This window comes from Cervus canadensis, chromosome 18 (genome assembly GCF_019320065.1).
Source record: "Cervus canadensis isolate Bull #8, Minnesota chromosome 18, ASM1932006v1, whole genome shotgun sequence".
NCBI classification, from domain to species: Eukaryota; Metazoa; Chordata; class Mammalia; order Artiodactyla; family Cervidae; genus Cervus; species Cervus canadensis.
The window spans coordinates 20,562,688-20,589,078 of record NC_057403.1 but is presented as its reverse complement, the minus strand read 5'-3'; the positions used below and the strand labels follow the sequence as shown (position 1 = coordinate 20,589,078).

The 26,391-nt window shown below is 55.7% G+C and overlaps 3 protein-coding genes across 14 annotated transcripts; 1 reads left to right on the top strand and 2 right to left on the bottom strand.

Moving 5' to 3' along the window:
* PPFIA3 (PTPRF interacting protein alpha 3) lies at positions 1-21,821 on the bottom strand. 8 transcript variants are annotated; one of them, XM_043436713.1, is made up of 30 exons: positions 21,492-21,821; positions 16,477-16,731; positions 16,119-16,220; positions 15,577-15,741; positions 15,149-15,223; positions 14,604-14,678; positions 14,069-14,290; positions 12,908-13,054; positions 12,685-12,819; positions 12,037-12,120; positions 11,782-11,913; positions 11,276-11,338; positions 11,062-11,141; positions 10,639-10,783; positions 9,910-10,103; positions 8,555-8,777; positions 7,323-7,486; positions 7,086-7,213; positions 6,334-6,427; positions 5,909-5,990; positions 5,067-5,267; positions 4,355-4,417; positions 4,161-4,187; positions 2,900-3,075; positions 2,394-2,491; positions 2,017-2,192; positions 1,861-1,929; positions 1,457-1,628; positions 863-934; positions 1-730 (listed from the first exon to the last, which is right to left on the bottom strand). In XM_043436713.1, the coding sequence occupies exons 2-29, from the start codon at positions 16,714-16,716 to the stop codon at positions 876-878; spliced, it is 3,591 nt and encodes a 1,196-aa protein (XP_043292648.1). In that variant the 5' UTR covers positions 16,717-16,731; positions 21,492-21,821; the 3' UTR covers positions 1-730; positions 863-875. The 8 variants fall into 8 exon arrangements, with proteins under 8 accessions (XP_043292648.1, XP_043292647.1, XP_043292650.1 ...); XM_043436712.1 differs by having other exon boundaries at positions 1-791; positions 21,492-21,820; XM_043436715.1 differs by having other exon boundaries at positions 1-791; positions 9,910-10,097; positions 21,492-21,820.
* A 234-nt stretch (positions 21,822-22,055) lies between these two features.
* On the top strand, positions 22,056-22,645 carry C18H19orf73 (chromosome 18 C19orf73 homolog). The gene is given in 4 exon segments (XM_043437130.1): positions 22,056-22,164; positions 22,207-22,286; positions 22,288-22,503; positions 22,505-22,645. Coding segments are annotated over 4 exon segments (546 nt in total).
* Positions 22,646-22,735: 90 nt separating this feature from the next.
* LIN7B (lin-7 homolog B, crumbs cell polarity complex component) lies at positions 22,736-26,361 on the bottom strand. Of its 5 annotated transcripts, none has more exons than XR_006263292.1 (6): positions 26,253-26,361; positions 25,710-25,828; positions 25,355-25,447; positions 24,435-24,644; positions 23,095-23,328; positions 22,736-22,839 (listed from the first exon to the last, which is right to left on the bottom strand). XR_006263292.1 is itself a non-coding variant. In XM_043435594.1 (6 exons), exons 1-6 carry the CDS (start codon positions 26,287-26,289, stop codon positions 22,818-22,820), a joined length of 645 nt encoding a protein of 214 aa, XP_043291529.1. In that variant the 5' UTR covers positions 26,290-26,361; the 3' UTR covers positions 22,736-22,817. The 5 variants fall into 5 exon arrangements, 2 of the variants coding, with proteins under 2 accessions (XP_043291529.1, XP_043291530.1); XR_006263293.1 differs by having other exon boundaries at positions 23,099-23,328; XR_006263294.1 differs by having other exon boundaries at positions 25,355-25,426.
* Positions 26,362-26,391: the final 30 nt, after the last annotated feature.

Below are 26,391 nucleotides of genomic sequence, written 5' to 3'. Positions count from 1 at the left end.
TTTTTGAAACAGTTCTCTTTACCCGTGATCACTGAGTGACGCCTGGGGCAGGGAGGCCGACCAAGAGTCGGGGGCGAGGGCTCCCCCACCGTCCTTCCTCCCCCCACGCCACGTCGCCCAGTGGCATCGTGGAAAGAGGGTTCTCCCATGCAAACCCCGGAGCCGGAGCGGAACGGGGAGCGCAGTTCTGCACCCCGTACCACCGGGGCACGGACACGGCCACAGCACGGGGGGCGGAGGGGCCTCGGGGACACGAGACACTGGGGAGAGAGAGGGAACCCCGCCCGCAGCTGACCCCAGGCACCGGCGACGGGACGCGGCGGGGCGGGGCTGAGTGGCACAAGGGGCGAGGCTTTTAGCAGCGAGTCCTCCCTCCCCTCCTTTCGGACGAAGAAGGAGGACTTGGGCCCCGCAACTGAGAAGAAAGAGGAGGGGTCAGCCTCTCCCCGCATGCGGCCCGGGAGGGAAGCCCCGCCCCCTTCCCGCGGGGGAAGGGCACCCATCTCCCATCGGAAACTGATCAATAAATTACAAAGTAGAGGAAAGCGAGGCGGAAGTTTGGGGCGGGATTTCTTCCTGCCCTCTTCTTCCCCCCTCTCAGTCCAGTGCATGTGGTTTGGTCCAGGCCCAGTCCATTTGTGAGGCGGGGACCAGCATCCCCCGTTCGTCTGTACAGATGGTCCAGTCCGCGGCGCGAGCTCCCCAGTAAACTCTCCCCGGCGAGACCATACTGTGGGCAGGAGGGGAAACAGCCCGGCCTCTGAAGGGTTCTTCCGTCCGAGTGAGGTCACCTGCATTGACGCCAGGCGTGAAGATCCACTGTGCCGCCCCGATCCCCAAGATCGCCCAGTACGGTCCTCACCTGGAAGCCTACACTAGCAGGAATAGGTCCGGACAGAAACGCCATCTGCCCGGGAACTCCCAGAAGTCTGGCCTGGAGGGAGAATGAGCATTGGTTCAGCAAAGCGCAAAAGCCCGCGCGCGCGCGCACACACACACACATCCGCCCAGTGACCACTGGTTCAGTAAAGCGCACACACACCCGCCTAGTGAGCATTGGTTCAGTAAAGCGGGCGCGCACACACACACACCCGCCCAGTTCCTCCTCCACCCAAGCGTCCTCCCTTGGATTCCCCCTCCCGAGAAGCCAACGACCGCCTGACTCCCTCCAGGCCAGTTTCCAATCCTTTCTCAAAGCCTCAGATTCCTTCAAAATGCCCCAGGTGACACTGGACGAGTTCATTTCCCACCCTGGAAAACGGGGTATGGGGATTAATCCATTCCACACCCTGAGGAGGGAGTTGGCTTGTTGGAGCGGTCCATTTGTCGTGAGTGGGGAAAAAGGGACTAGACCATCTCAGAACCCGGGGAGGCTGCTGGAATGTGGAGATGGTCCCTCCCCCGACATCTAAGAAGGGGAGGGGAGCAGAGGCTGTCCCATTTGGGATCCGCCCACCTTCCGGCTGCAGCTTGCGGAGAGGGAGCCCCGGCGAGCCTAGAGCCCCTGCTGCGGCCGAACGAAAGTTGGGGGGCAACATCTCAGCTGAGTCGGGGGTTACGCCTCGGAGGTCCTTCTCTCGGAACATCTTCCGCCAAGATGGGGAGCGGCTGAAGGACTTGGCACTGTCCTAGGTATAGGGGTGCAGCCAGCTAGTGAGGGACTAGGGCCGCGTTCCGACTTCGCTCCTCCTTTTGACCCCACCCCTCTCCCGCTCCCTTCGCTCCTTTAGCCCCGCCCCTTCCCTGGCACCGCCTCCAACCGCGACTCCTTGGCCAAGTCAAGCCCCACCCCTTCAGCTGCGAGCCTAGAGGGGCCGCTGGGAGTGTGGAGTACCCTATGCTTGCTGCTGCTGCGCCCACCTCATCCAGCCGCCTGTCTGTGCCCAAGGAAATGAGGTTGCTGAATTCCTTCTCCAAGAGCTGCCGGGCCTGCAGGGAAGAGGTGGGAGAGAGGCTGCAGCATGCAGTCTGCAAGATGGGGATGCCCAGTGTGCCCCGGGCCCGGCGGCAGCTCACCTGCGCATTCTGCGTGGGGATCTGCAGAAGCAAGGCCAGGTCGGAGTAGTCGAAGGTCTCGTCCAGGGCGAGCAGTGCCCCGTGCACCCCGCTCTCCGTGAGGTTCGTGGCGAATTCCTTCAGGCCCAGCCCGGACACCCAACCCATGACCCGCTCATTGGACCACACCATCACATCTGGGGATGGAAGGGACCCTCAGTTGCACCCTTCCTGGGGCCTGGCCCTTCTCATTTATCCCATATCTCCAACCCCATTTCCTCTTCCTATCTCCACCCCGGCTCTCCTGGCCTCCCTTCCCTTCCCTGTTTATGCCTCCTCCAACCCTGTCCCAAACCCCTCCACATGGCTCCCAGGTGGACTCATACTTTTCTACTCACCTCGGATCTGGGTCTGACTCTCTTCCCGCCTCCGCTCCAAGTCCTTCCGGTCATAGTTGAGCCGTTTCAGGCACATGATCCCATAATGCAGACTCACCCTGAGTAGCAGAGAGCGGAGTCACAGAAGAGCCCCCACAACCCCAGTGACTGTTTTCCCTGTTGCTTGTGGTTTTCTGGGAGAGGCTGGGGAATTGCTCCACTGGATCTGTTCTATTGATTGCTGACCTTCCCAGGAGCCGGGATATTTTTAAAAAAGCAGTTCCTGTTAGCCAACCTGTAAGGGGTATGGGGTCAACTAGCCAAGCTGTCTCAGGACTTGGACAATTCCTAGTGGGCCATCTTAATGAGTGGAAGGGGCACAGGAGTCTGGATTTCCTAACAATCCAGGCTAAAGGACCAAAGATAGTCCAAGATGAATTCCACATAACTGGTCCTATTTGCCAAAGACTCTCTAGAAGTGGGGGCCTCCCCCACTTGGACTGTTGCCACTAGCCAGGCAACCTCACCTGTGAAAGCTGTCCACCATCTTGAGCTGGCCCCGGAGCTCCTTCTTGTTAAGATGATCTAACATTCGGGCATCCACCAACGACTCCATGAAGTAGCTGCGGTATTGGGGCAGCCCCAGGCTGGGCAGCCAGTCGTTCCCCACCCATTCGTGGTTCATGTCGCCATATGCCAGGATCTGGGGCCATGGGCAGGTGGGGGAGCAGTCAGGCCTTCTGACCCCTTCCCATGTGTGTATGAAAGGGTACAGTCCAACCCCTCTCTCCCAAATCCAAGGTTGTTCTTTCTCTATCCCATAGCAGGACAATGGCCAGTCTCTGCTCAGGACAACGGGCAATCCAAAACTGTTTCCCTCTCCTTCATAATGACCTCACAGACCCTTGTCTACTCAAAGCACCATTATCACTTGAGAACTTGCTGAAATTGCGGAATCTCAGACCCTAGGCTACTGAATGGAAATCCTCATTCTCACAAGAGCCTCAGGTGATCTGAACAGTACATTTAAGAAGTACTAGTCCAAAAAAAAAAAAAAGTACTAGTCTAGCATCGTCCCAACTCAGAACAATGGATCAGTCCAATATCACTACTCCTCCAATTCCGCACAACAGATTCTTCCAGCATAGCTACCTCCCCAACAAAGGACAACGGTTTCATCTACCACTCTTGCGCTGTCCCAAAACTACTAGCCCGATGCCACATCTGGCCCAGGACAATATTCTGGATCCACCCCAAGTCCTTCACTCCTCCCAGCATGAGGAAACAATCCATACCTTGGGCTCTTGGAAACAAAGACCCAACATAGCTCCTCTACCTCAGGTGAGTTCATACCTCTTGCTCTCTTGAGAATAAAATGTACCTCCTTCTACCCAACTTCTCAGCCTGATGTACCCTGCCCAGCCCCCCACCCCGCCCCAAATGCTCTCCCTTTTGCCCCAGTACAGTGGAACAGCCCCACTTCCCTCTGCCGTAGGGCAAAGAGCCGCTCAGCGTTTCCCTCTAGTTACAGCAATGAAACAGCCTCTGGAGCCCGCGCAACCAACCATAATGGGATGACCCGTGCACCACTGACAATGGAACAGTCGGGCTTCTACACCGACCCCACCAAGCCACAGTGACAGCCCAGAGCAGCGCTCCGCGCAGCGCCCCCCCGCGGTGAGGATGGAATGCTCCGGCGAGGGGCGGGGCGGGGCTCGGAGAAGGAGGGGCGTCCATGCAGCGTGCACAGCCTGTTCATGCGCCCACGACCCGCCCCGCGCCCCCTACCTGCTCCCAGCTGATCTCCTTGGTCTCCTGACCAGTTAGTGGGAAGAGGGGAGAGAAGGGGTGGGTTAAGGGGCAGGCGGAGGAGGGCGGGAGGGACAAACGGACGGACAGCCAGCCACAGACTCACCCGCCACCCGGCCCCTGCCCAGGGAAAGTTAGTGCCACCCCCAAGGCCACCGGCAGGGGGCACTCACAGGCTTGGTCGTCGCGGTCAGGGACTCCATCTCCTCGTGTGTCATCCACACGTTTCCTGTGGACTGAGGGGCGAGAGGTGTTACGGAGGTTGGGAGAAAGCTTCTGGACAGGGGAGTGGAAGACAGTCGTGCTCCTGGAGGAGCCGAATTAGCCATGGGAACACATAATTTTATGTATGGAACAAAATGATAAAATGTTAGAAGGCAGTAAATGCCATGGGGTGAAAAAAAATATAGGTGTTCGTGTATGATAGAACCGGTGACTAGTTAGCTGTTGAGTTAGGGAGGCCTCTTGGAGGTGGTGACATTTGAGCTGAGACCTCAGGGATGAGTTGGAGCCAGCCTTGGAGGTAAAAAAGAAGGACGGGTGCTCCAAGAAAAGGGAGCAGCAAGTGTCAAGGAGCAGAGTAGAAAAGGAGCTGGGGAAGGGGCCCCTCATCTTGGGACTTGTAGAGAACCATATGAATTTGGGTTTTTCTCCGGGATAGGATCCTTCTGCTGCGGAGTGTAAGACAGACTGAGGGTTGGAAGTAGAGGGGAGGCAGGGAGACCTGAAGGGTGTCCCACCCTCAGAGATAATCCAGGTGAGAGACTGTGCAGAGCAGGGTGTATCTGACAAGACAGAGCTAGAATGAGCGGACTCAGGATTGGCTACTCTGAGGACGGTAGACGGGGCCTACAGCAGGGGCTGGCATTGGCCCTGGACACTCACGGTGCGAGAGGAGGCAGGAGCAGAGGGTGAGGTGAGTGAAACCATCTCCTGGATGGCAAGGCGCAGCTTGAGCCGGTGTAGTGGGTTGCTGATGCCGATCTCACGCTGGATCTCCGTGTCTGACAAGTTGGCCATGATGGCACCACTCTTGACATTGGCCCGGCAGGCGGCCACATACCACGCAGGCATGCCTACCCATAGCTGGACCAGAGGGAGAAAGTGGGGGGGGGGTGGTATGAGACAGAGAAGCGGAGATATATCACAGGAGAAATGGGAGAAGGACAGAAAGAAAGGGGGAGAGGGAGACAGAGAGGTGGGGAAAGGCAAGTGGGGAGAAATAGAAAGACAGGAGTGAAGCAAAGAGATCAAGAGTCAGAGGGAGACACAAAGAGATGAAGGAGGACAGTCAGGCGGGTGAGCCCAGAGTCAGAGGGGAAAGAGAGAGATGGGGAGAGACAGAGATGAGAGGCAGAGAGGCAGAGAGAAAGAAGCAAAACACATTGGGAGAGAACATGGGAAGAAATCCGGGGAATGACAAAAACACAGAGATGAGGAGAGAGGTAGAAAAATAGAGAAAGAATCCCAGAGACAGAGGCATGGGAAGACACAAAGAAAGAGACAGTAGGACCAAGATGGGCGTGGTGAGGGGTGAGGGGAGAAGGAAAAAAAAAAGCAACAGGAAGGTCCACAAGAAACCTGACCCCTCCCAGGGCCTCACTCCCCCAACTCCCTTCCCCGGACACCTCTGGGCAAGGAGGATGGCACAGGGTCAGCCAGCCCTGGCCATGGGGTTCTCAGAGGGATTGGGGATGAAGAGTCAGGACATTTCTGGACCCCAGTACCTCTAGCCAGGAGACCACAGTGGGCCCATCCCAAGCAGCAAAAGGCAGGCCCTGACGGCAGGCCTCTTCCAGAAGTTCATGCCTGAAGAGAGAGGGCCATGGCAGGAAGTCTCAGGGGTAGAGACACCTAGCCCTCTCAGATGGCTCCCTTCACCAACTGCTCCCCCCGCCTCCACAAAAACAACTTTTATGAATGTAGAATACATGGCAGAAGGTTAAAAACAGAAACACGTGACTCTTTGTAATCCCCCTCCCCTAACACACATGTACACACACACAAATGAAAAGAGGAGGGGGAAAACAAAAACAACCCTCTAGGAGTTCCCAAATTTCCAAACAAGTTCAGGATCTTGAACACCCCTTCCCAGAATTTTCTTACTTATGACCAACCCTCCCCTGCACACACATCACACACCCACACTCACTTCCTCTTGTTCCTTCGGTCCTTCTCTCCTGGGCCCGTCAGCTTGGCTAGCCCCAGAGGGTCAGTGGCCAGTGTCTCGTCTGAGGGTGTTCCAGCTGGAGGCAGGGAGGGGCCAAAATTTGGAGAACCTCAGAGGGGAGGCAGAATCTTTGATGCTGGGGGGTTGAGAAGGATGCCAGGAAAGCAGAGGCCCAGAGGGATTAGTAAATGAGGCCACACAGAGGGAGTGATAAAACCACACAGGAACCAATGTCACCTCCTATGCAAAGAATTGGAGAAATCCCCCACATAGAGCTGATTCACTGGACTGGCCTTGGTAAGGTGGCAGGGGTATGCTGCTAAATACTTAACAACTGGCTTCCTGGGGAAGAAGAGGTATTTCCTGATTGGTAGCATTTGCCAATTTCCATGGTGTAAATAATTCCACCAATTTCAGGCCACAAAATGTGATGTCAAAGCAGCTCATAAAATTTCTGAAAATTTGACTAACTTGGATTTCACAAGTCAGACAAGCAAGCTCCACTCTATTTTAAAAAAAACCAAGTAAATGAAATAAAGAATTCATTTGTCCAACAGTCACTCAGGCAGGCCTCAGAGTGCCCTTCTTGCCCCTTCTCCTCCCCTCAACTTCTGCCAAGGTTCCAGTGCTCAAAATGCATTACCAAATGATTGGGGACAGGGTTGTATGTCAAGTGAATATGTAAAGAAGGAGGAAGGAAGGAATAAAGAAAGGGAGAGGAAACCGGGACTCACCCAGAGAAGAGCTGTCCCGACCTGGTGGTCCCATTCTCCCCTTCTCCTTCTTGCCAAAGAGACGGCCTATGGATGACTTGATGCTCTTCTTCTTGGGAGCTTTGTGCAGGGAATCTGGGGTGCCCTCACTGGGTGAGCAGGACAGAGTGAAGGTAGATCCCATCTCTAATCTTTGTTCAGTCCCATCTCCTCCTCCCAAGCAAGTCCCTCCCTGTCTCGTCCCTTATTCTTACTGACCTTCCCCGTGATGGCCCTCCGTCCTCCAGGGATCCTGCCTGCAGTGCCAAGGCTTGCGTCATTCTCTCAAGGCGGGCAGAGCGAGGAGTGGGAGGTGGGGTGTCTCCTGGGATTGCCGGCCCCTCCCCTCGGGGAGCCACAGCTTCCTCCTTAGGGACATGGTTCTGTAAGAGAGGCAGAGTTGCTACACTGAGTTGGAGGGATCATATTGGGGGCTCCTCATTAATTGGGAGGTATACCAGGTGTCTAGGATACCCCTGATTTGGACTATCACTTCTAAAGATAGGATAGATTAAGTGGGAGTGAACTGCAGAAATATAAAGGCAATAACTGCAGTCCCTCTGGAGCTTGATGAGCCCATATTTCTACTATCTTAGCTTCTGGTGTCAGGAGTGGGATCTGCTCAGTCTCAAGGAAATCTAATGAGTTACAAGTTCTGAAAATAGGAAAGCTGAGTTTAAGGCAATAAAACAGGGTTATAGCTCTTGTGTCTGCCTCTAAGGTCAATTCTAGGCTATCATGGTATTTCTCAAATGTATATTTAGTCACAGAATATATATATATATTCTGTGGTCAGTGGTTAAGTGGTTAAGACTTGGTGCTCTCATTACTGGAGCCCAGGGTCTGGTTGGAGAACTAAAATCCAGCAAGCTGCATGACATGGCCAAAAAATAAATAAAAATCCTATGCAGAAATTTCATGCCTAAAGTAGGTAAAAGTAGAACAGATCTGACTAAAGTACAAGTTAGGGTTCAGGAATCCAGTGACTCAGCCTCCCCTTTGCCCCCCTTTTTTACATTTTAAAAATTATTTATTTTTAGCTGCACTGGGTCTCCATTGCTGTGCCTATGCTTTCTCTAATTGCAGAGAGCACAGGCTACTCTTTAGTTGCCGTGCATGAGCTTCTCATTGCAGTGGTTTCTCTTGTTGTGGCGCATGGGCTCTAGAGCACAGGCTCAATAGTTGTGGTGCACAGGCTTAGCCTCCCCCCAGCATGTGAAATCTTCCTGGAGAAGGGATCGAATCCATGTCCCCTGCACTGGCAGGCGAATTCCCAACCACTGGACGACCAGGGAAGTCCTCCTTTGCCCTTTGAGTTGAGCTTTTAGCGGAAGCTAAGATTGCTATCATTGGTGTGATGATTATTGTTGCTGTTTGTTAGGGAGCCCTGTTTATGACCTCCCACCACCACCACCACCACCACCAAGCTGAGGAGACTTAAGAATACTCACAGCTTTGTCGGTGCCCTCACGGGCAGGGCTAGGGGGTGCCAGACGAGGTGTTGAGTGGCCAGAGCTGGGAGGGGAGGGGCTGGCGAGGGTAGAGGTGGTGAGGGAGGGGGGCAGTGAGCAGCTACTGCGGTAGCGGCCCAATGAGTCCAGGCCAGAGCCTGACACCCGGCTCTCCAGCTCTTCTGCCCTTTGTTCTGTTGTCTCCTTCTCCTCTTGGATTAACCTGAGGAGGCAAATGGGGAGATGGGATGAGAGGACGGAGGCAGGCAATAGGAGAGGGAGCCTGGGGGGACTTCCCTGGTGATCCAGAAGTTAAGACTCCATTCTTCCAATGCAGAGGATGCAGGTTCAATCCCTGGTTGGGGAACTAAGATCCCACGTGCTGCATTGCACGTCCTAAAGGGGGAGTCTGGGGATCCCAATGGACCAGGAAGGCTTGGTGGAGCAAAAGTAATTCTGGGGAAGGCACAATGAGATCTTGGTGGATCCCTGATGGCTTCACAGGTTCAAAGGGAGTCAAGGGACCATGCTAGGCTCGGGAGGTCGTGGAAAGATTAGGGATGACAGGATGACCAGAGTGTGCTTCAGGATGACCCTGATGATGACCAGGCAGCTCTGGAAAATCATAAATGGATGACCCTGGGCAAGAGGTCAAGTTCTAAGGAGGACAGAAAGTGCAAGCTTATAATAAGAGAAAGGTGAGATCAGGGACTCTGAAGTCAATCTGGGATCTGGGAAGGTCATAGAGACATTTGGTGAAAGTCAATATCTCCAGTCAGAACAAGTTGGAATGGAAGATGGTGGTCAGGTTGATGTGTTTGCTGGGGCCCATGCAAAGTGTGTTATCAGAGAATTGCTAAGAATTGCTGGGGAATCCAAGTAGACTTTATGTGATGGGGGAGTCTTAATAAACTGAGGATTTTTGTTTTATCAGGTAGAAATTCTTGCTATCTAGAGTCGAGGTTCTTAAGGTGTTTAGGATTGGGGACCTCATGTTGAGATGCTTAGGGTACCAGGAGTCTCTGGGTAATGGTTGCTTGAAGTCATGAAAGCCGTGATATAATGGACTCTCGATGGATTGGATTGGATTTTGATTTTTGGTATCTGAGGATGCAGTCTTGGGTATTTGGGGAAATTGTGAGTACTGTTTGGGGGGGGGGGTATATAATGTATAAATAGCACATAGGAGACTTCCGGGTATTTCCTCAGGGATTCCTGAATAGTGTTGGGCTGGGAGAACTCCTTGAGGATGGTTAGGAGAGGAGTTGGGCTTAGGTATTCAGATCAGTCTCAAGAGCTAGAGGGGCTGTGGACTTAGCTCAGGTAGGACGAGAGAGAACTGGGCCAGTGCTCACTTGATCTCTTTGTTGATGGCCTCCAGCTGCTCCTGAAGCATGATGGCCAGTGTCTGAACATCAGCCTGCCCGCTGGGGGACAGCAACTCAGCTCCAAACATCCCCTCGGCCTCCTCTTCATCTGAGCCATCCAGCTCGCCAGGGAATGGAGGTGGCATTGACCCTGCAGGGGCAGACCTCTCCCACTCCTGCCTCTGTGTGGAGACAGAAGGATGACAGGTGGACAGGGGCCAAAGGTAGATGCTGGGTCTTCCCTCACTGCTTCTGACCTTTCCCACCCTGCCCACATCCACTGATACTAACTGCCCTCACCCTATGATCCAGTCCCCACAGTTTCCCAAGCCCACCTTTCTTTCTTGGTGGGTCCCATTTTTTGATCACCCCTGACACCCCCCACAACCTTCCCTGAGTCCACTGTTTCCTTTGACCCAGCCCACTTCTTTTCTTCACTTAGTCCCATCCATTCTAGGATTCTACACCTTGCATGTCATCTCCCCAAAAACCCTCTTCCCAGCCCATCATTCCTTTAAAGTTCTCACCAGGCAGCAGGACATCCACATGAGGAGACATCAAGGCAAGTGGGGATGATGGAAGAAGAGAAGACAGTGTGGGTCCAGGAAACCTTACTTCTCAACTAGTCCCCGCCCAGAGCCCTGCATACTGGGCACCACCTCCTACTACTGCCCTCCCAGGCCCTGCTCAGCCCAGGCCCCAGAAGTGGCTGCTGACCTTAGAGGGCTCATCCTTGACCCCTGACCAGCGGCCCCTCTTGCTTGCTCGGCCACTGCCAGCCCCATAGGGGTCCAGGTGGGCGCCAGAAGGTAAGGTGGGTGCCTGAGAGTAACGGAGCTCCAGGGCACTGCCAGGGAGAGATCTGTGGGCACGGAGAGGGTGGAGACCAAGGGGTCAGGAAGAGGAAATAGAGGTTAGTGGTCATGTGGAAGGGCTTGGGGTCAGAGGACTGGAAGAAGGATCTTGTGTGAAAAGTCAGGAAAAAAGGGTCTGGGGCCAGAGATCATGAAGTCAGCGGTCAAAAATAAGAGGGGCCGGTGGAAGTCTCAGGCGGACAGGGAGGGGGATGGAGAGACTTGGGAAGCAGAAGGGATGTGCTTGGCCAAGGGGGCCCCATGGGCACAGGAAAGTTACTGTCACCTGGAGTAGGACGACGGTGGCCTCCCCCGAAGCTGGTCAATCTCCATCTGCATCCGCTCCATCTCAGCCAGGAGCTGCTCCTAGGGGAGGAGGTTGGAGAGGCCAGGTCAGAATCTGCCCCCTTCTGAGATCAGCCCCTCCCAGCCAGGCTGATTCCAACCCCAGCAACGCCTGCTCTGTTTCTCTGGCCCTCACCCCCCAGGCTCCTCCCTACCTTGTTGAGCAGCAGCTCATCCTGAAGCTTCTTCATGTTGGCAATCTCCTCGCTTAGTGAGTTCTGTAGGGGAACAGGGGTGCAGTGAGGGGCCTGACCCTGGAAGCAGTCTCCAGTGCAGTCTCCAGGCCTGAGGGAACCCCCAAGGGTAATGGGTGAGCTGGAATGGTGAGCTGGAGGGGAAGAGGGTTGTGGAGTGAAGATGCTGCTGAGGAGGGGGGAGTCCCTGGGAGCCCAGAATTCAGCATCCTGTGTAATTTCAGTGGATTCAGAGTTTGAGGGTCCATAGGGTTACAGGCTTGGGGAAACGCCAAGAATTCGGGGTATAGGTGCCCCAGAATTCAGCCCTAGGGTGCTTGGGTGAAATAGTGCTGGTCCTAGCAATACAGCAGTCTGTCAGATTCGAATTCGGGATGCCTAGATTTGGGGAGATCTAATATAATGGTTTGGGGAAAGGCCTGGGGCCCCACGATTCCAGTTTATGGGAGTCCTAGATTGGGGCACACCTTCTCCTCCAGTGCCCCCATGCGCTCCTTGAGGTGAAGCTGCAGTCGTTCGTTGGACTCGCTCAGCAACTTGTCCACTGTCTCAGACAGCCGCTTGTTGTGGTCATCATTCATCTTCTCCCGCTGCCGGGCCTGCCCAGAGGAGAGCAGGGCACAGGTGCTGAGCCCTGAGCACTGCCCCTGCTCCCAGCTCCCATCCCCTTCAGCCCACCCCCTCATCTAAGGCTCATCCCCCAAGCCTCAAAGCCCCCTCACCCGCTGCAGCTCCTGGTTCTTCTCCTCCAACTGGGCCTCCAGCTGCCGAAGCCGCTCCTCAAAATTCCCATGACGTTCCTCAGCCTAGAAGTTGGAACCCATGGCATCTGACTGTCCCACTAGGACCCAGTCAAGCCCCAGGCCCCACCTCCTCTATGGCTGGCTTCCAGGCCCCGCCCCTGGAGCTCCAGGCTCCTCCCCCACAAAACTCCAAACCTTGCACTTGAGTCTCAAGACCTGCCCTCTTCTATAAGCTCTGCCCCCTTCTCAGTTCAGGTCCCACCCATCCTTTTAGTCCAAACTAGAAAACACCCCTGAGTCGGTTAGATCCTCCGGAGGAGGAAATGGCAATCCACTCCAGTATTCTTGCCTGGAGAATCCCTTGGACAGAGGAACCTGGCGGGCGCTACAGTCCATAGTGTTGCTGAGTCGGACACAACTGAAGCGACTTAGCAGAGACCACCTCCCACCAAACCTCTAGGCCCTTCCCCCATTCTAAGTCACATCCCTTTCTAGATCCCAGGCCCTGCCCTTTCCATCTGAATTCAGGCTGTTGGTCTTCACCCCTTCCAGACTCCAGGCCCCGCCTTCTCTAAGCTCCTCCCCTTCGCCCCAGAGACTCAAGGCCCCACCCCAGGCCGCCCTCACTTTATTGAGAGCCGCCACGCGCTGGGCCAGCTGGGCCTCAATTTCTGGCAAGGTCTCTGCCTTCTGCAGCGTCTGCTGCAGCTTCTGCTTGGCATCGTCCAGCCACTCGGCCAGCTGACGGCTCTTCTCTTCACTCTGGGGGACACAGACAAAGGGAAAGGAGGAGCTTGGTCATATGGGCCACAGCCTCGCCCCTATCGCCCCTCCCCGGCTGTGCCCCCACCTGTCGGTACAGTGACTCCTTGCTGGCCAACTCGTTTTCCAACTTGTCGTTGGCGTCGTGCAGAGAGGTGGCCTCACGCTGGGCACTCAAATAGCGCTTCTCTAGCGTTGTGATCCGTTCCTCCATATCCTCCCGCTGTGCCAGCGCCTGCAGAGGTGACAAAGGACCGCGTGGACTACAGCTCCCAGAAGGTCCTGTGGGTTGCCTAGGCTTAGAACCTCAATTCAGGCACCCCAGGGTACACTGGGAAATGAAGTCCCTTGCCATCTGGGCATCAGAAAGATGGAACCACACCTGCCAAGAGCTCCTGAGAATAGCCAACGTTACATTGCCTGCCCTCTGCCACCTGACAGATAAAATGGCGGTACAGCACCTCCCATAAACTTTTGGGACAGTATTGGCTTATCATATGGATGACCTAAGGCCCAGGGGATGGAAAGTCTCCACTCTTCTTGGCCCACTCAAAAACCCAAGTTTTACATTTTTCAGCAACTTCTGACACAACTCGGATTTAGAATCACAGAGCAAATGCCCTAGGGTCTCACAGAGAACAAAAGTCCCTTCCATCTGGGAGGCAACATCCCCCAAGACCTCCCAAGGTAGCACAGGTTTATAAAACCAGAGAAGGTGTTCCAGGGTCTCATGGGGAATGGGCTCCTGCCTAGAAGCCGGTGTGGTGGGACCACACTTCCTAATAAGCCCTCGGGCCATCCACACTTCAAATCCGAGGTAAAAGCCCCAGTGGATGATGAAAACAAAAGTGCTCTCTCTTCTTTCTCATTCAGGGCTTTAAAGAATCCATGCCCTACATTTCTCAGCAGTCCCTGGAGCGTGGGAGTTAAGATCAAGGAGCCTCAGCCAGGATGGGGTGAAATACAGCCAATGGAGTTCAACTAAGAGGTGGGAGAGAATTTCCCAATGGTAACATAAAAACTACAACCAGATACTGGGTGACTACCATTTATGTGCCATGTACCAACTCTCTGACAAGGGCCATAAATCCCATTTTACAGGTGAGGAAACAGGCTCAGAGAGGAGAAGAAACTGCACTCATTGTGGACTGAATCCAGGTTCATGAGTTCTGTGACTATGGGCACAGGGGAATAGGGAGGGTTTCGGGGGGAGGGACAGAGGGCAGCCCAGCAGGGGCTCCGGCCTCACCTCCTTGAGGTCGCGCTGGAGCTTGGCGTTAGCTTCCTCGGCCTTACCCAGCTCGCGGTGGGCGGTGCCCAGCTCCTCCTCCAGCTGACTCATCTGGCGGCACAACACCGCCAAGCGCTCCCGCAGCTGGCACACCTCTGCCCGCTGCCGCTCCAGGGCCTCCTCCAGCTCCGCCGTGCGCCGGTTCGAATCCCCACCAGGACCCAGGCCATTGGCAAGAGTCTGGAATGGGGACAGTGAGGGAGGAAGGCACAGAACTCAAATTGGGTAACACAGAGATAGAATGCAAAGAGAAAGCTGACGGGGGTGAGAGGGAATCAAAGATCAGTTAAGGGCCATGGGGATCACAAATTTAGCTAGCTGACCTGAATCAGAGGTCAAAGGTCAGCTAGAGTCTGAGGGATTCAGATGGCCTAGGGTCTGTGAGAATCATACCAAACATTAAAGGGACCACCACAAAGTCACGTGGCTGAGTAGGACCACAGGGATGGGGGCCAATGAGGAGCAAGGAGAGGGAAAAACGTCCACCTCTTACCTGCCCATCCCCATCCTTGCCGGGCTCCTCTAGCCCCGACCGGCGCCTAGACAGCTGCTCTCGAAGGTTCAGAGTCTGGCAACAGGAAAGAGAGATCAGGGTGAAGGGGGTCCTACAACCCCCGTTTTACTTCCCACTGGCTCTGGTCCTGCTGGGGCCACACTTATCTCATAGTCTACCCTTAGGCCCCGTGTCCTCGTATCTCTCCTTAGCCACCCACCAGAGAGGAAGCCACCCTTAATCTTAACCCTAAGGTTAAGTCCTTGTGCCCAGACTTACCCCACCCAACCATTTCCTACGAAGTCGGTTCTTTCCCTTAGTCGCCCCCAGCCCTGCTTCTCACCCTAGGCTCACTGTCACAGAGCGGTCCTCCACTCCCCTTAGTCCTGCCCAGTGAATTTCACCTTAGGAACCCGGTTCTCCACAGCCAAATCCTACTGGTCCGGTGCCCTAGTCCTGTCCCCAGTAGATTCTAGGACCCACCCAATCGACTCCACCCCATTGGTAGTTCACTAGTCCCGCCTCCTTCTTGGCCACACCCCCACCTCCTGATTGCTCAGCTCCAGCTCTTCCTCTAGGACTGCCACCCGCTCCAGCGCCATTCGCAGCCGCTCTCGGACCTGAGGATGGGGGCAAGACCGAGTGAGATGGAGATCAGACCCGATCGAGGATAGCTGATGCAGAACACCTTGGGATGGACCTGACAGGACAACATTATCATTCCTCTATTTATAATAGGTGTGCAGCCCCAACCAGCTAGTAAGGCAGCTTCACCCACTGGTATACCCTATCCCATTACTTTTTTCCATTATCAGGTCTCTGTCTGCAATAGTCTGTTTCAATTTCAAGACAGTCAACATTCTTCCCACTTGGGCTATCTCCAACCAATCACAGCCAGAATTTCTGCCATTCAAGACAGCCCCAGCCGACCACAGGTTTCTGTTCTACATGCAGTCTCTTCTGATTCTCATACCTTCTCATCCAGGGCCTTGTGGTGCTCGAAGAGGGATTTTAGAGCCTTGAGTACCTCCACCTCGGAAGAGACCCCGCCCGGAGACTGGGCCTGGCGCTTTACCACGGTCATGCGCAGTGACCTCTCGTGCCTGGACACCAGGCATTCCAGGTGTTCTAGGAGAAGCTACAGGGATAGAGCACCGGGCCAAGGAAAAGTGTCAAGGGAAGAGAGGCAGAGTGCAGGAAGAGGATTCAGACAGATGGGGCAGACACAGGGAAGAAGTGGAGCCAAGTAAAGAGGTGTGAAGAGAGACAGATCCGGAGAAGAGAGGGATAACGGGTCGGGGGTGGGGCGGTCAGGAAGAAGTGGTACAGAAAATGAGAACAGTTTTGGAGATAGGGGAGGGGACATGAAGGAAGGAGGGGACCAGAGGAGACCCGTCCAAGTTGTGGAAGCAGGAAGAAGAAAGGAAGGCAAGGCAGGGTATAAAAAGATGGGTCAGGCTTTAACACCCAAGGCTCCGCCCACCCTGCTTAAGTCCCGCCCCCAAGACGCCTCACCCGTGTATTGTTCCTCTCCGCCTTCAGCTCCGCAATTTCTTCCTCCCGTTCCAGTAACTGTTCCCGACACAAGTTCAGCTCCTTCGTCAGAGCCGCAAACTCCTGACCAGTGATGAGCAGAATTGTACAATCAGATCAATCCTTTCCCCATCTCCCTCATCCCAAAGGACTGGGAGGTTAGTAAGTCCCTCCCCTCTCGGCCAAGTCCCGCCCCTTCAAGAGACCTAGGCCCCGCCCACCACAGGCAAGCCCCTCCTTCTTTCAAGAGTCAGGTCCCGCCCCTTCCTGCCGCCCTCCTCCTTGCCCTCTCAAGCCGAGGCCCCGCCTCCCTCAGGCCCCGCCCTGGCCCCGCCCAGACCTGGGGCAGCGCGATGCTGAGCTGGCGCTGCAAAGAGTCCTTCTCGTGGCCCAGCTCGCGCAGCCGCAACTGCGCCGTAGCAAGCCCATCCTGCGCTTCGCGCAGCGTCTCCAGCAGGCGCTCGCGCTCGGTGAGCATCGTGACCATGAGGCGCTCCAGCTCGCCGCCAGCCTCGTCCGGGCCCAGCGCCGAGCCCCGCCGGCCATCCTCGCTGATGGTGGGCATCACCTCGCACATCATGGCGGCGGTGCTGGCCTGCGTGTACCGGGAGGGGGCAGGGAACCGAGAGAGGCTTCGTCAAAGCGCAGGCAACAAAACTGAGGCACGGTCACTGGGATACTACATAGTGAGAACTGAGGCTAGACAACCCAAGCAACTGCACAGCAGAAACAGAAGCCCATCCATTCCGATCATGGTGCAAGATAAACAGAAACCCAATGCTCTCAGGAAAGCAGACCTAGGTGAGAGCACTTGGAGAAACTGAGGTCAGACTTCATCTGACAACGGGCAGCAAATCTAGACTCAGCCTATTAAGAGAAACAAAGGCCGAATGACCCACTCCCTGAGAGAAAGTGGAAAGCTTGGAAGCCCGTCCCCTCCCACCCAAGGGCTTCCCAGGTGGCTCAGTGGTAAAGAATCCACCTGCCAATGCAGGAGAAACAGGTTCGATCCCTGGGTGGAGAAGATCCCCTGAAGAAGGGAATGGCAACCCACTCCAGTATTCTTGCCTGGGAAATCCATTGGGTCCCACAGAGTCGGACATGACTGAGTGCACAGGCACTCCCCTCCAGTCCATATCCCACCCCTGCAAGGGGCTCAGGCCCCGCCCATCACTGGCACTGTGGGAAAATCAGTCTACCTGTTCTGGCCCTGCTGAGAATTCCCTTCAACCTCACTGTATGAATGAGAAAACTCAGGCCCAGGAGAAGGAGACTATGTCTTCAGGAGGTCACAAAACCAGGGGTCACAGGATGAGGTCACTGGTCATTTACAGGGGTCACCTGTATAATGTTACAGGGATGGTCCTCAACTGCTCTTCAGCCCAATTCCTGCCTCCTTCAACTGCCCAGGTATCTAGATATCTAGTTACAGGAGAATCAAAGACTCACTGCAGGCAGAAGGAAAAAAAGATGGCATGGACCATGCTAGCCACTTCACACTACACAGGAATCCTAGATCCAGCTACTTCTTCCCTCAGGTCACAGGAATCTAGGTTCTCCTGTCCCTTCTGTCCCCCAGAGAGAGGAGTCTGAGCCTCCATCCTTCTCCTCCCCAGACCCAGAAGTCAGAGACCAGATCTTTCTCCTTCCAGGGCACAAGAGTCTGGGCTTTCAGTCTCCAACTGTATACCCAGAAATCTCAGCCTTCAGATTTCTCTTCCCTCGGAATCCAGGCCCCCAGGACCCAGGAGTCTGGGTGCATGAGCCGTGGGCGGGGATGAAGGAAGCTCTCCTGAGACACTCCCCCTGCTCACATCAGGTCAGACGGGTCTGGCTGGCCCAGCCGAAAGCAGGAGGGACTTTCACTCTGTTTTCTCCTTTCTTTCTCTCCCTTCAGACAGAGGAATAACCGGTTCTCAGAGTGGATAATTCCCAGCCCCACCCAATATTTGGACTATATCTACAGCCTGGGACTGGAACCTTGGACTCCAGGGAGGAGAGGTAGAGACTGAGAGCCCCAGGACCTGGGAGAGGAGGCAACTAGGTGCCTATACCCTTGGGTCTTTGAAGAGGTGTATCTAGGAATCTAGACATCTGAGTCCCAACAGAGAGGTCAGATTCAAGAAAATGTTTGTAAGAGAGCAAGCCAGCCTTAAGTAAAAAATCAGCATGGTATCTAAAACTCAGAACCTGCTAATGAGATGCAGCTAGGGATGTTTTCAGGAGGCTGCTCTCGAACTTCAGATTCCCTGAGAAGGAAACAAAACTCAGCAAGGTTAACTGTAGAATCTAGAAAGACACAGTACAGCATGCAGAAAGGATATATGCTTTCACATTTACAATGTGCTTGTGGTAAGAGCCTCACATGGGACCAAATAGAGGGGCATATTCTGGAACCCAGGTCTAGAACCTTGAACCAGCCAAGAGCAATCCAATAACTTACAAGAGTGTCTGGTTCACCATAGAACCCCAAACATAGAGGGGAGGGTGATGATATCTAAGGACAGACCTAATGCAGTGCTTAACAAACCTAAGTCAGAAGACATAAACAAGAACTCAGAACCTACCAGGGACGAAAGTATAACACAGACTATAGCAGAGGTCACATTCTTGGTTTCTTCATGTGTCTAGATAATGTTAGAACTCAGAGGGCAGAATATTTGCTCTAGAATTCAGAACATGCCCTGGAGCAAAGAAAAAAACCTAGAAAATAACAAGAAGTTTGCCTGGAACTTAGAACTGCCTGGGGGAGAATGCTGAAGGAGGCATTCTGGCAATTGAGAATTTACTGGCATAAGGACTGAGCTGGCAAAGGAGGTGGGGGTGGGGGTGGTGTGTTCTAGAAATGAGGACATTTCTAGGCTGAAGACTCCAGAACAAGAGAGAGCCTAGAGCATGTTTAGAATGCTGAAGTGGCAGATGGAAGAAGCCCACAATCCACCAGGGGACAAGTTCTGAGCCAAGGTCACACTAGGGGAAAAGATAGAGAAGGTGGGGATGGATGGGCTTAGAATACAGAACCTGAAGAATGAACGTGCAGTGTAATCCTGGGGACTTAAGACTGTAGAACTGGATGGCATATAAAATAGGGAGGTGCAGGGACTTCTCTGGTGGTCCAGTGGTCAAGACTCTGCCCTTTCACTGCAGGGGGTGTAGGTTCGATCCCTGGTTGGGGAACTAAGATCCCGCATACCTCACAGCACAGCCCAAAAATAAATGAAATATGGAAGCATATTCTAGAACTGATATTGCAGTTTGGAGAAAAGCTAGAGACCATAAATGGAACACACACATACACATTCTAGCACTGAGAATGCCCCTGGGAAAAGAACAGAATCTAGAACAATGCCAAGGATGTGGCTAGAACCTAGAACACACCCAAAATGAAATTTTAAAAGAAAATAAGCAAAGACTGGCTTCTTAAAAATTGGAATATGTCAGGAATTACTTGGCGGTACAGTGGTTAGGACTAGGCACTTTCACTGCTGGGGCCTGGGTTGGATCCCTGGTCAGGGAACTAAGATCTGTGGGGGAGGAAGTGAAGTGGGGGAGGAAGGAACATGTCTAAGGGGAGGAAAGTGGGATCAGAATTTGGCTTGGGAGCACTGGCTAGAAATTTGAATTTACCTGGGGAACATCATGACTCGAATTTAGCATCTAACCTAGAATTTAGAACATACCTTGGGTGAAAAAGGAACAGAGATGTTCACTGGGAGTATTCTAGGATTTAGAAAGAATTCCACGAAGCACTGCCAGGGTGCCTGTTTAGTTGGAAATATGGAAGACAATTCTAGATCACAAAGTGAACCTAGGTCACAGAGCACATCTGGAGGAAGGGATGTATGCTCGGCTTATCAGTCTGAGAATGTACTTGAAAGATGGGGCATCACGATATGAAAAAATCATGATGGGGTGCTGGAAGCATCTCAAGAACCTGGGTCTCAGGCAAAATATTGGAAACCCCAGGAAGCCCAAAATCTGAGATGATATGGGGATAAGGCAGGGGGTTTTCAAGGCCATCAGAGTTGATGGGCAATGGTGAGGCTGTAGGAACTTGGGTTCCTAAGTGTAACAGCTGAACAGCTAGATACTTTGGAGGTCACAGTTGGGGGACTGGACTCCTGAATCTTTGTGGAGGCAAAAGACAGGAGATGGAAGTTTGGAGCCTGAGTCCTTGTTGGAAGGAAGGGCAGGGGTAGATGACTTTGATGGGCAGTACAGGAGATGGGTTCTGAACTCCTGGGTCGCTGAGGGGAGGCAGGATCAAGAACAAGGCATCTAGGTCTTCAAGGGGGAGGACAGGCAGAAGCCAGAGAATTGCATTAAGAATTGCATTCTGAGCCCCTGAAAGGGAGGAATCATGGCGCCTGAATCCCTAAGGAGGCAGATGCTGGGGTGCCAGGAGGCTGAGTATACTTATTGGAGGGGAACAGAGCTTTGAACTGGGTCTCTCAAGGGGGCAAAGGCTGGGAAACTGGATTCTTTCCTGGAGGGGGTGAAGGCTACCAGCTGGGGCCTCTAACCAGAGGAAGTGAGGGCTGACAAGGCACCCAGAGCCGGGTAGGATCTGGATCCCTGGATGCCAAGATCCCTAAGGTGGACCAGGCAAGAACATTCAGGCTCCGACTCCTCAAGTAGTAGCTGGGGTCACCGCAACTGGGGTGCTAAGGATGGGGCCGAGAGCCTGGCCAGCGGAATCCTGAGGCCCAGGCGCCCAGGTCGGGGAGGGCCTGGGTATTCCCAGGTCAAAGGCGCAGCGAGGGGGATCCCCGCGCCGCCGGCGCCCCCTCCCCGGCGGCGGCAGCAGGAGATGGGGTAGGCAAGGCTGCCGAGAATGGTGACCATGGACAGCTCCAGAGCGGGCCTGTGTCCAGGGCGGCCGCTGAGCCGGCCTGGACTGAGGGACTCGGCCGGCTGTACAAGCCGAAGGACCGGAGATGGGCTGACTGGGTCCCCGAATGGGGGACTATGCGGACGCGACCGGGGGAGGGGGGGGCCGGCGGCTCTAGCTGGGGGAGTCTGACACAGCCTTGGTCGGTGTCGATCTCCCAGGACTGGGCCCAGGAGGAGGATCTTGGTCCAGAGGGGATTCCCGGGGCTGACCTGGGAAATTAAGGCTCCTGGGCCCTGGAGGAGGCGCAAGGCAGCAGTACGCCTGGGATCCTAGGGTTCGGTTGGGGACTCTGAGAGCCGGGAGGGACACGCCTGAGTCTCTGGGGTCGGGCTGTGAAATCTGGGCTGTAAGGTCCTCGGGGAAGGAGAAGAGAATCCAGGTTCTCGGGGAGGCGGGGGAAGCTCGGCGAGGGGTCCCCGGGGTGGGCGCTGCCAGGCGGGCCGGGCTGGGCTCTTACCTACCTGGTCCGCGGCGGCTGCGGGCGGAGCTGGGCTGCAGGAGGGACGTGGGGGGTGGGGTGGGGGGACCGGGCGGGGCCCCTGGCGGCGGCCGGGGCCCGGATCTGTAGCTCTGGAGCCCTGTCTCCGCGGCTCGCGCGGGCTCCGCGTCTCTTGCTCCGGCTTGGGCGCTGGGGACCCCCTCCCCTTCACCGTCTAACAGCCCTTTACCCCCTAAAATAGCCCCCTGCCCCTGTCACCGTTCAGCCTCCCCCCGCGAGGCCGCAGCCGCCAGATCTAGGGGTGCTCACCAGCGCCCCCCAAATCCCACCTTCCCCCGCCAAAAAATTCCTCCTCCCTCCTCCCCCCAGCAACCAGCGCTGGGGCGGTCGTGGCCCCTTTAACAGGAGACTGACAGACGGCGCCGAGTGGCCAATGGGAGGTGGTGTCGGCGCCGGCTGGCGGTTAAGCCCCGCCCCCGCGCTGCCTGGGAGGGGTCGCGCGGGCGGAGAGCGGGAGGCGGGGCTAAGGCGGGTCGGCCAATAGGCATGCGGGGTGAGGCGGCTGGGGCGGGAGGCGGAGCCCGGCATGGGGATGATGTCACCTGGAGCGAGTGGCGCGCGGCGTGGAACGCCAGTCGCGACCCCGGATTCCGGCGGTGGCGCGCGCCTGCCCTCGCGCCGCACGGGACAGGAGGGTTGGGCGGGCGGCGAGGTGGGAGTAAAAGATGGCTTTTAAGATGGGGGCGGCTCCCGGAGACACGCGCTCGGGTTATAAGGTGGGGTGAATGCCTGGTCGGCGAGTGCACCTTACTCTGCACCCCCTGAGCCCGCCTCGGGAACTGCACGTGGCACCCCCACCTCTCGCGCAGACTATTGCGCGGCCGGCAGGGCTCCCCCGGCGGACTAAGCTAATGGTTCGCTCCGCCCCGCCCACAAAGAGGCCGCCCACTGACTGGCGCGTTTTAGGACTCCTCTGTCAGACCAGCTACACAGAAAGGGGGCTTGGCTTCCACCCTCAGAATCTCGGAAGGGTTGGGGGGAGTTGTCTTCAGCTCTGATCCCGCGCTCAGACCCAGACCGGGTCCCAGCCTCCATCCTGGACCTATCGCCAGGAAGCCGGCCAGCCTCTGTCTTCGGACCTGGCAAAAACTCTCAAGTTCCGCTCTCAGACCCTGAAAAGGGTCTGGTCTCGACCTCAGCTTCTCTCCCTCTCCCACATCTCCAGACACTCCAACCCCTGGATGCAGGACAGACACAGACACTCAATGAGGGTCAAAGATCTTTAAATAAGGAGTTGGTGACAATAAATACTGTACAGGGGAGGGGGTGAGGGTCCAGATCTGTGGTTTCAGCCTCGAGACTCCAAGGACCTAAAAGGAGGGTGAAGAGAGGGGAGCCAAGCTCAGCATGGGAGAGAGCCAGGATTGGGGTTCCAGAGCCAAGAGCCCAGGGAAGTGGGTTGAGGGATTCCGGAAAGAGCAGGTTCCCCATCTTGGGGTGGGAGTGAGCTAAGTAGGGGGCCCCAAGGTAGTCAGAATGGTTTGGGGTGAGAGTCAGGGTCAAGGGTCAGAATCCCAGGGAAAGGAGCCAGGGCTGGGGGTGGCAATCAGTGTCTCAGAAATTACCGGCCTGGTCTGGGAGTCTGGGGATGAGGGAGGCAGAGGAGCCCCAGGGGTGTGGTGGCAAAGGGCTCACGAGTAGCTCTGATGTTGCTGGCGCCGCCGGGCTGAGCGCATCTTCTCAAAGCGGGCTTCCATCTCCTCCAGCACCCGAGGTGTGTAGCGTACCACCAGCTTCACCGAGCCCTGGGCAGCCTTCAGAAGTTCCACTGCCTTCTCATGCTGCTCACCCTCAACGCTCTGCAGGGGCCGTTCAGACAGCTCATCTTTATCCCCTTCTTCCCTGGTGAAGCCTGATGACCCCCAGTCCATCCCTCCTGCCCTGTTTTTTGTCCCCACTACTTGGCCCCAGCTCAGACCTCATCCTCAGTGTTCCAGCCTCCAGTCTCTTATTCCCTAGAGCCCCAAGGGGGTCTTTCTACACCTCCAGACTGAGCCTATCCTTCCACTGCTCACAGTGCTCCCAGGCTGGCCCCAACCACCTATCTAGCTCTGCCTCCTTCTACTCTAACCATAGTGGTTTTAATTATCTGCATGTCCTAGTCCATCAGAATCAAGCCCTTTCTCTTCAGCTCACAGGAGTGCAGAGCCACAGTCCCTGCCTACAGTACCTTCAACCTAACACTCTTCTCCACCAACTCCTACTCATCCTTCAAAACCCAACTTGAGGGGGCTTCCCTGGTTGTCCAGTGGCTAAGACTCTGTGCTCCCAATGGAGGGAGCCCAGGTTCACTCCCTGGTCAGAGAACTAGATCCCACGTGCTGCAACCAAGATCTGGAGCAGCCAAAACAAGCAAACAAACTCAAATGTTCCTTAATCTCCAAAAACATCCCTCATCTACAGTGGTCTGGTGCCACATCTGGGCTCTCACAGTGCTCTGTGCTTCCTCATTATCTCCTTGGTTTAGGATTATTTCAACCAGAGTCTATCTCCCTCACCCGAGAGGGTGTCTTTGGAGGTAGCAGCAGAGGCCAGTTACTCTCAGCATGTGTGCATGCTAAGTTGCTTCAGTGTCCAACTCTTTGCAACCCTATGGACTGTAGCCTGCCAGGCTCCTCTGTCCATGGGATTCTTCAGGCAAGAATACTGGAGTATGTTTCCATTTCCTTCTCCAGGGGATCTTCCTGACCCAAGGATCAAACCCGGGTCTCCTACATTGGCAGGGGGATTCTTTACCACTGAGCCACCTGGGAAGCCCCCTAAGAACTCTCAGGGTCTGCAGCAAAGCCCAGAACAGGGTGAGACACAGAGGCAGTGGTCAGTGTGTTCAGTGAATATGAAAAACAGGGACTCTGCTCCCTTGGGCAGACTATGACCCCCAGCCCTGCCTCAGCCCCCAACTCACCACACCATTCACTGACAGCAGCTGGTCCCCACGCTTCAGGCCTCCGTGGCGATCAGCCACGCCCCCGGGGATGACACGGGAGATGTAGATAGGCGAATTCTGCTCCTTGCCCCCCATGATGTTGAAGCCCAGGCCCTCGTCCGTCTTCGGCAGTTCCACTACCCTGGGATGTGCGTGGCCCTCACTGGCTGTGAAGGCAGCCACCGTGGCCTGGGAATGAGAAAGCCTTGGGAGGTGAGGACCCCCCACAATGGGCATGCGCATTCAGGTGGAGGCTAGGACCCCGCCCGGGAGAGGGATTTCGGCCAGGGAGCTTTCCTCAAGAATGGGGCGCCTGCCACACAAGTCAACACAAGATCACTCTGTAGTGACAAGATGTCCATTTTAAGTCACTTTGGACACTTCAGACTGTCAAAGAGAAGTCTCCGTTTGGTGTGTGTGTGTCTTGAATCTCACTTTTTTGCCAATCTCACTTTTTTACAGAGAGAAACAAAGGCCTGGACAGAGTCTCAAGCCTCGACCAAGCAAACAGCATCTAACCTGGGTTAGTAAGATTTCAGTGTTTAACCCAAACTGTTTTCATCGTGTAAAGGTTTAAAGTTATCTTCTAGTCAGGCATTTCATACTAGTTTCTAATTGTATTGCTAATTGCTTGGAGAATTCCACGGACAGAGGAGCCCAGTGGGCTACAGTCTGTGGGGTCACAAAGAGTCCAACAGGACTCAGTGACTAAAACTTTCACTTTTCACTTTCAAAGATACCTTTATATGACACTGAAGCTACAAATGCGAGATTAATCAGAATACATTATAAATACTAGTAAAGGTGGTAGATAGATATGGCAAAAATCATGAAGGAGGAAACAGGAATGACTGACTTTAGGAAGACGCTGAGCTGGACCATGGGGTGGGGGAGCCTACCTTGGCCGTGGCGTGGGCCCGGATCTCAGCACTGCCGGTGATGTCCAGCGTGTCGTAGAGCTGCTCATACACCTGGTGAGGACGCAGCCCCGCCTCAGGGAGCCGCCAGGCCAGCTCCTCAACACAGGCGTCCAGGCCCGCAGACCCTCCCACCCAAAGGTCCGCCCCGGCCCCGCAACCCCGAAGCGGCGGAAACTACAACTCCCGAAGAACCCCTGAGCTGAAGCGCGGGCACCACCCCCGCCCCAGGAGGGCCGCCCCGGTAGCTGCTGGGAGGCGTAGTCCCTCGGCTTGGGGCGACCAGGAGGAGGACCACGGCCGCCCGCCCCGTGCCCCGGGGCAGCGGTGCTCTCACCTCCCGGATGGCAGAGCAGAAGCGGCTCTGCAGGACTCGCTGGAGGGCTTGCAGCTTCTGCGGGGGCAGCTCCCCGCTGCGCTGGAGCCGCTCGAGGAGCTCCACCGCCCGGGACACTTCTGCGGGGCGGGGGCGGGGCGCACAGATACACACAGTCAGAGACGCGAAGACGCAGAGAACACGGAGAAATTGCGGCCAGAGATCAAGTCAGGGCGAACGCAGACCCGGGGAAGAACAGCCGCGTCCTGGCCGGACACCCGCAGAGTCGCCGCGGGTGGCAGAGGAGAGACTGCGGCCAGCCGGGCGCCCTGCGTCCCCGGGATCCCCATAGACACACACGCAGAGGTGTGCGTGCAGCGGGCGCCCCCTCCCCGGCCCGCTCGCCCACAGACCCTCCCACACCCTCCGAAGGCCGGACTCTCGGCGCCCCGCCCCGCCCACCCCCGCCGGGCCCGCCCACCCGCCCGGGTCTTGCCCGGGGAGGGGCGGGAGATCGGGATGCAGACCCGGGGCCGGGTGGGCAGGGCCGCGGGGCGCGCTTACCCCGCTCCAGCCCCAGCGGCTCCACCAGCGCAGCCATGTCCGCGCCGCCGCTGCGAGGCACCCTCCTGCCGGTCGCCGGCGAGGAGGGCGGGGCTGCGCGAGGCCACGCCCCGGCGACGAGCGCCCCCTGCGGAAGCGG